This window comes from Hippocampus zosterae, chromosome 4 (assembly GCF_025434085.1).
Source record: "Hippocampus zosterae strain Florida chromosome 4, ASM2543408v3, whole genome shotgun sequence".
NCBI classification, from domain to species: domain Eukaryota; kingdom Metazoa; phylum Chordata; class Actinopteri; order Syngnathiformes; family Syngnathidae; genus Hippocampus; species Hippocampus zosterae.
The window spans coordinates 4434197-4442043 of record NC_067454.1 but is presented as its reverse complement, the minus strand read 5'-3'; the positions used below and the strand labels follow the sequence as shown (position 1 = coordinate 4442043).

The 7847-nt window shown below is 46.4% G+C and overlaps 1 protein-coding gene and 2 long non-coding RNA genes across 4 annotated transcripts in view; 1 reads left to right on the top strand and 2 right to left on the bottom strand.

Annotated features, from left to right (window-relative positions):
- Positions 1-1154: 1154 nt before the first annotated feature.
- LOC127598976 (uncharacterized) lies at positions 1155-3009 on the bottom strand. Its single transcript, XR_007961966.1, has 2 exons — positions 2860-3009; positions 1155-2490 (listed from the first exon to the last, which is right to left on the bottom strand). It is a non-coding gene; the product is annotated as an uncharacterized LOC127598976 (long non-coding RNA).
- A 1140-nt stretch (positions 3010-4149) lies between these two features.
- Positions 4150-7847, bottom strand: part of LOC127598895 (protein kinase C-binding protein NELL1-like) — a 137435-nt gene continuing 133737 nt past the window's right edge. For both annotated transcript variants that reach the window (XM_052062465.1, XM_052062466.1), the window contains 3 exons: positions 6479-6655; positions 6024-6248; positions 4150-5304 (listed from right to left, as the gene is read on the bottom strand). In XM_052062465.1, the coding sequence (XP_051918425.1) occupies positions 5254-5304; positions 6024-6248; positions 6479-6655 (453 nt within the window). In that variant the 3' untranslated portion in view covers positions 4150-5253. The remainder of the gene's footprint in view (positions 5305-6023; positions 6249-6478; positions 6656-7847) is intronic.
- LOC127598980 (uncharacterized) lies at positions 6663-7694 on the top strand. Its single transcript, XR_007961972.1, has 3 exons — positions 6663-6910; positions 6941-7037; positions 7564-7694. It is a non-coding gene; the product is annotated as an uncharacterized LOC127598980 (long non-coding RNA).

Here is a 7847-nt window from a genome sequence, read left to right as displayed (position 1 = left end):
GTCGAGCCCCGTCATCAATCATCCACACCCGCATTGACACCGATGAACAATTTCGAATCTTCACTTCACCTACCAGGCATGGATTTGGAATGTGGGTGTAACCCAAAGTACCCGGAGAAGATCCACCCAAGGACATTTACCGTAGTTTCTGGACTACAAAACACGGCTGACGAGCTTTGGAAAACCAGTTTATCATGCGTCGGTGAGCCACACAGTCTTCAGTCAGCGAGGAGACTCTCTGTGGCCGGACTTGCTGTCCCTGTTGCCAGCGATGATGGATGTAAAAAGATGGATGTATTTATGGCACTTGTTCCCTATGCACATGAACCTGAACTAATGATGCTTATTTTTGCTGTATCGTATATAGTAGATTCTCTATCTCTACGCTCTCCAACCGTAAATAGCCGATGAATATTCAGTCTGAGGGCGGACTCTGGCGGGTTCATTGGTCCACTGCAACGTGTTGGGTAATTTTATTGATCGGATGTAATAAGTTTAAGAGTTAATAATGTATTGGCGGCTTGATGCTTGTCAGTAATAATCTATATATATATTGCGCGTCGTCCCGCACGCGGTCTGTCCTTCCGTCTGTCCCTTTTAAAAACGTACCTACTTCACCGCGCCGCTGCGCGCCGCCACTGCGCCGCTCGGGCAGTGGCTCACTACGATCGCGCGGGCATCTTAGCGAAAAAATGTTGTCTCCCCACAAGCATTGCAATGAAATTGTTAGTTATTTAGTAGATCTAAACATCTCTTTCTTTTCGCGATAAGCAATGAAGATGAACAAAAAGTTGAACCAAGCAACAACACTTTTGTGGGCCGAAGTTCTAACCAGCTAGTTCCTTAATAAATCACAATAAAAGCCGCAAGGTTCAAAAACCCGGGGGGAAAAAAGTAGCGGCGTATAGTCCGGAAATACAAAAAGTGCTATCTTGAATGTAATTCATCAAATTTCCTCGGATAAAATGGTCTTGGATTGTCGAGAGGAAAAGCTGAAAAGCTTTTCCAGGATTGCATGCTGCTGGTGGAACAGGATTTATTTGATATTTTGCAGGATGGGGAGCAAAAGTTCAGAAAAAAACGATTTGGCTTGACAAAGCCAAACTTGGAATTAGAGTGGCCATCACACTTTGGAAACAAACAGACACAGCAAATAAAGTAAACAACTAAAATATTTATTCACCGGAGAATGTTTTACAGCAAACTCACAACACGGTCTTCAAGTCAAATGACACTTAATCCTTCGAGTACAAGAACAGCAAACGCACCGGGTGAATTTTTCCAGTGTGTTTGTCAATCAAAAATGTGAAGAAGAGCAACTTTTCCCCTCTAGTTAGACATAATGGAGCAACACAGTGGCTTTTTTTGTGTGTGTGTGTGTGTTTCTCAAAATGAATCAAGAGCAACCTTTTCTCTTACCGCTGCATTTTGATTCTTTTTTTCACGTGTACAGTCTATTTTGTCAAACGATCATCCCCCTCAACCCCCCACCCTACCCAAATCAGGTTTGTCAGTGCAGTGAATCGTCAGTCGACGCGGATTTCAGTGTACAAGACATACAGACTAACCTTATTCATAAAGTTGACCTAAAAACAGTGACGAGACCCCCCCACCCCAAAAAAAAAAACGATGGCAGGGTTAAGGCAAACATAGAAAAATAAAGAGCAGTTCAAAACAATATACAGCTCGCTTCTCATACTGGACTCAAAACACTCCTAAGAAGCTGTAGTTCATGGATATCTTACATACTTTACAGAAGCCTTCACTTTACAATCTATTTACAGAGAAAATGCGCAGAGAAATCAAAAGTCGTCACCATAGGGAACACGTTATGCATGAACACAATAGTCGTTAGAAAACGGTATCATTTCATTATACCGGTAGTATGTAAAAACATTTACACACAGACTTGCAACGTGTTTACAGTAGCTTTTTTTTTTCTCGTCTTTTTTTTTTTTTTTAAACGTTTCATATCAAATAAATCAACGGCACACGCGAAAAAAGTGTTTTTAGTGATCTTTTTTTTTTTACAAATGTCCACCTTCGATCGCTGTGTTGGACGTCACTGAGGACGGACACCATGAACGTCTTTTGTGTTTCATTTCGCTGCACAGTTAACGGATTGTGTTTTTACAAAAGTGGCAGCGAGGAAGGGAAGATACACGGCGATACACTCCTACGAGACGCAAACAGATGCCACGGCGAATGGACGAGACAAGGTCACCGTGGCCGAGAACAAAAAACGCCACTCTGCAGGCTGCCGTCCCCCTCCGGAGGCACGATGACGCGGCCGATCACAAGATGACCCGTCAGGATTCACAAGCCCAACACGGGGAAGGTCAAAAAGAAGGCAAATTAGGGGAGTTTACACAATGCGCATGCCGTTCCGTCTGCTTTGTGTCCAATTTTGGTCTCTTCATCAACAACACTTAATAACTGAACCAATGAAATATCTGTGAGGTGTTGGGCTGAATTCATTCATTCATACATCTTCCGAGCCGCTTGATCCTCACTAGGGTCGCGGGGGGTGCTGGAGCCTATCCCAGCTGTCTTCGGGCAGTAGGCGGGGGACACCCTGAATCGGTTGCCAGCCAATCGCAGGGCACACAGAGACGAACAACCATTCGCACACACACTCACACCTAGGGACAATTTAGAGTGTTCAATCAGCCTGCCATGCATATTTTTGGAATGTGGGAGGAAACCGGAGCACCCGGAGAAAACCCACGCAGGCCCGGGGAGAACAGGCAAACTCCACACAGGAAGGCCGGAGCTGGAATCGAACCCGGTACCTCTGCACTGTGAAGCCGACGTGCTAACCACTGGACTACCGGGCCGCCCCTGGGCTGAATTTATCACAATATATAAATAAAAACGCGATTCATGAAGTAATTTTTTGGCAGGTCTACCAGCACAAACCAGTGATAAATGCAGTAACTACTTCCATCATTTCATCGCTCGGTGTTTTGCACATGCAAAGATTATTTCAAGAGTTTAATTGCTAAGAATGGGCGGCCCGGTAGTCCAGTGGTTATCACGTGGGCTTCACAGTGCAGAGGTACCGGGTTCGATTCCAGCTCCGGCCTCCCTGTGTGGAGTTTGCATGTTCTCCCGGGCCTGCGTGGGTTTTCTCCGGGTGCTCCGGTTTCCTCCCACATTCCAAAAATATGCGTGGCAGGCTGATTGAACACTCTAAATTGTCCCTAGGTGTGAATGTGAGCGTGGATGGTTGTTCGTCTCTGTGTGCCCTGCGATTGGCTGGCAACTGATCCAGGGTGTCCCCCGCCTAATGCCCGAAGACGGCTGGGATAGGCTCCAGCACCCCCCGCGACCCTAGTGAGGATACAAGGAGGCCGGAGCTGGAATCGAACCCGGTACCTCTGCACTGTGAAGCCCACGTGCTAACCACTGGACTACCGGGCCGCGCTCTAGAGAATCTTCGGGGGAAAAAAAAAAAAAGGAGAGGCGACCGAATGAGCGAATTAGTTTGACGGTATACAGTGTAGCGTGTGCCTCGTAGTATGCCTTGAACCAGTCAATCGCAGTTCGTACAAATATTACTGACGGCGACAGCCTCCAAGTGCGATGAAAGGGACACTCAAGTCCTCTCAAGACAAACATCAGTTTGATGGAGAACAGGACAGAAGATACGATGGGTGAGAACATGTGTCGTGTTGCGGAAAGAGCGCTGAGATTTTCGGTCTTAATGAGCGTGACCGTCTTTAAACACGTTCGACACACGGCGACCTGCTGGCATACTCCAATCCAGACGACCGGGCCTTTAATTATCTCCCCTTCTCCCTTTTTAATGTCTTGCCATCATTGCCTGTGCGCCGTACGGCGAAGAGCTCAGCGGCCTTGGGAATGACAAAGCAATCTGACCAACGACGACGTCCGGCGATTTTAATCAATGTCGATAGCGCCGCTGCGGGCTTTCGTGGCACAGCATCGCACTGCGGAATGATTTGACAGTCGGAGAGGAGCACAGATGCTGAAGAAAGAGATCACGTAGCAAAAGGTGAAAACCAAGACTCATTAAAAGCCTGCTTGCGCATCCTTGTGCACATCATTGTCAAGTACTTTTGTGAAAGAAAAAAGAAAAATTGATTTGTTTTGCAGGTTATTTTTTTTTAAACAAATATATACACATTGCATTTGAAAGTGCTTTACGTATGAAGCTGTGATGTAAAAATTTAGAAAATCAGTTCAACGAAAACAATGTGACGCAGGTTAAGATCATTTCATGTCAGCCGAGTGTTAATTTGTCATACCAATCGAGAGTTGAATTATTTTTATTCATTATTTGCATAGCTCGGATTTTAGCTAGGATAATTGTTGCAGCTATCAGCCCCCCCCAAAAAAAGATGTATTTGTATTGATAGGATTTTTTTGCTGTCATTTGCAAACATCTTGAGGTTCTGAATCAATCGAGGTTTGATTGGCTTCTTGTTCACGCGTATGTTGAACTACGCTAGCTCACTATTGCTCCTTGAGGTCAAACCTGGTATTGCCTGCAATAAATCGCTATGTTGACTTTGTTTGATATTGCTGAGAAATGTCTACGCTTTGTTTGACAATCACCACGAGCAGCCTTTTTTTCCCGTCACGTCCAATTAACTTTTCTCCCCCACTTTGTGCGCGCATTAAACTTAAATATTGCTCTATGTAATCATCTTTAAGCAGTTTGGATTCCTTGCACCCCGGCCCAAATTTTTATGAATGTTTTGTCAATAACCAAACACAAGTGATGACAATCATTACAAGTGATTATGTTGACAATATTCAAACTGTATAAGAATTCTCATCGACGTCATTACCGGGCTACAAACTCCTATAAAGACAGCTCGGTGCGTCTTGTGTCTTTTTCGGGACTTGACAGACAATAGCCAAACCGTACAGCGTGTTGTGAAACAGAAGAAAAGATGAAGACATACGACGGGGATGCGAGGAGCTTCGGCTTTCGGCTCCCGCAGAGCTACTTCGCAGTCACGCGGTGCCAGCAGAGTTTTAGGTGAGGTGGAGGGTGGGGGGGGGCAACCAAAAAAAATAATTTATGTCTCAACCAGTGTGTTTATATTTTCAATGCACACAATGGCATACAGAAGAATGTGCAAGAGTTTTAATCCCCCCCCCCCCAAAAAAACCCCTCAAGGGCTCAGTTGTTTCACAACGAGTGGGGCGTGGCGGCCCTGCGGCGAAAGGGGAGGAGTCAGGGAAAGGTAGTGAGAGAAAGCGCGGCGAAGAAGCGGCGCCTCAGTTGTTCTGAAGGCAGTCGAGATCCAGCGAACAGCAGACGTTTCCATTCTGTGTCGGGCGGCATGAGAGCACAAAGAAAGAAGCAAGCGTTGTACACTTTGCCTGCATGGATATCCCACAATTCAGTGCGGCGACAACCGTGACACAGACAGCAACAACCCTTGTATAGTAAGTTACTTATAGGTCCTGTTCGTATCGTTTCTACGTTAAAAAGTGAATTCTTATAGTTGAAACACACTCGTTGGTGGCTTTTGTTTGAAGCTATCATCCGTAATTTAGTGAAAAACTCGCCGATTCCCTCGGAGATGCACTAAGATGCCCCAAGATGGCGGCGAAGCATAAACACATATTACAACTTGCAATAGGTGAGTACCAATACCAGGAGTCAGTATCAAGCCTATACTGGCCACATTTTAAGGTGTCGGGTACTCATAGTGGCTGCCGATTCCTGCCACTGATATTTGAAGCAAAAATTTAAAAAAATGGACATTGAGGAAGTCCTCCTTTGTTCAAAGTTTTTTTTTAGCATTGCGACTGGTATTTGTCGGATAAAAAGTGATATCAACCAGTCCCTAATTACAATGGATTTAAAATCAAATCAAGACCATTTTTATTTTACCAAAGTCAAATTTTGTATTATTTCAACTGCGTTTCAGTAATTCTAATTGTTCCAGCGAAGGGAATAACTCGCATCGATGACTCATAACAAACGACATTAAAGTCCAATTAGGGCACTTTAGCCAACGCGACATGTTGACGTGTCTTACTTTACACATGCAGCTGGTGCAGGGCGAGTTGGGCATCTGCCATGTGTCCCCACTGAGGCGAGTGATGCCCGCGTGGTCTGAACACGTTTGTCGGATGTCATAGGACAGACTGTCAGCCAGGCAGGGGTCTGTGACGCAGCGCGGGCAGCATTCGCCTTCCGCCACGGCCGTGTAGTCGCACATCAGCACGGGACAAACCAAAGGCCAGCAGTCCACCTCCCCTTCCTGGAAACACACAGACAAGAAAGGGTGGAAATAAAGCAACCTAGTACTTGTACGGTCACTTAATAAACACACAAAGTCAGCTGAACAGCTTTCCGTGGCCCAAAAAACAAAGCTGAAATCTTGAGCTCCATATTGATGAGGAGATTTAGTTACAACCCTCAGGGATTTGCCATGAAGGTCAGGTTCCATTTGTGTTGCATATGAGTGCGTGAGTGCGTGCGTGCGCTGACCATGCAGCGGCACTGCTGGCAGCCATACAGCCAGGACGCGCCACTCCGGTAGAGTGTGCGGCCGCTCTGGTCCAAACACTGGCTGCTGGGTCTGTTATCACAACTGGGACAGCAGAACAGATCCTCCTCTGGGTCTCCGCAGTCGCATGGTTTCCTTCGACAATATGTCTGGCCATCCTGAAAGGTAGAGGTCACACGGTTCAAGAGAATTGAGCAAGCGATTCTGAAAAAGAAAACAACCATAACAAATGCATATGGTCCTGCAAATTGCCTCAGCCTTCCCAGCCATTTCAAGTCAAGTCCCATGTGTTAAAATACCTCTTAATCACATTAGGGTTGAGGTTAGGGTTTCGGGGTTAGGGTTCAAGGTTAGGGGTTCAGGGTGTTAGGGCTAGGGGTTAGGGTGTTAGGGATTGTGGTATTAGGGTTAGGGTGTTAGGTTTTGGGGTTAGGGTTTTAGAGGTAGGGTGTTAGGGTTAGGGGTTATGGTAGGATTCGGGTTTGGGTGTTAGGGCTAGGGTGAGCGGTTAGGGTGGTAGGTTAGGGGGTCAGGATAGAGGTTAGGGGATTAGGGTTCGGGTTAGGAGTTTGGGTTCCGGGTTAGGGGTTCAGGGTGTTAGGGTGTTAGGGGTTGTGGTATTAGGGTTAGGATGTTAGGGTTTTGGGGTTACGGGTAGGGTTAGAGTGTTAGGGTTTGGGGTTAGGGTTTTAGAGGTAGGGTGTTAGGGTTAGGGGTTATGGTAGGGTTTGGGTTTGGGTGTTAGGGATAGGATGAGCGGTTAGGGTGTTAGGTTAGGGGGTCAGGATAGAGGTTAGGGGATTAGGGTTCGGGTTAGGAGTTTGGGGTTTGGGTTTTGGGGTTAGGGCTCAGGGTTAGGGGTTCAGGGTGTTAGGGCTAGGGGTTAGGGTGTTAGGGGTTGTGGTATTAGGGTTAGGATGTTAGGGTTTTGGGGTTACGGGTAGAGTTAGGATGTTAGGGTTTGGGGTTAGGGTTTTAGAGGTAGGGTGTTAGGGTTAGGGGTTATGGTAGGGTTCGGATTTGGGTGTGAGCGGTTAGGGTGTTAGGTTAGGGGGTCAGGATAGAGGTTAAGGGATTAGGGTTCGGGTTAGGAGTTTGGGGTTTGGGTTTAGGGTTTGGAATTAGGGGTTAGAGTTTGGGGTTCGAGTTGGAGTTTGGGTGTTAGGGTTAGGTGTATGTTGTAGGGTTAGGGGTTAGGCGTTTTGTGGCGAGTATTAGTCCCTAACATCTGCGAAGAGCGAGTGTTCGGCTGTATATTGATAAAATATCTGGACACTCTGTCCCTCTATCTTCCACTCCACCTGCAAAAAACATAATGGTGGGTTTTACACAGAACGGCAAGCACTGTCT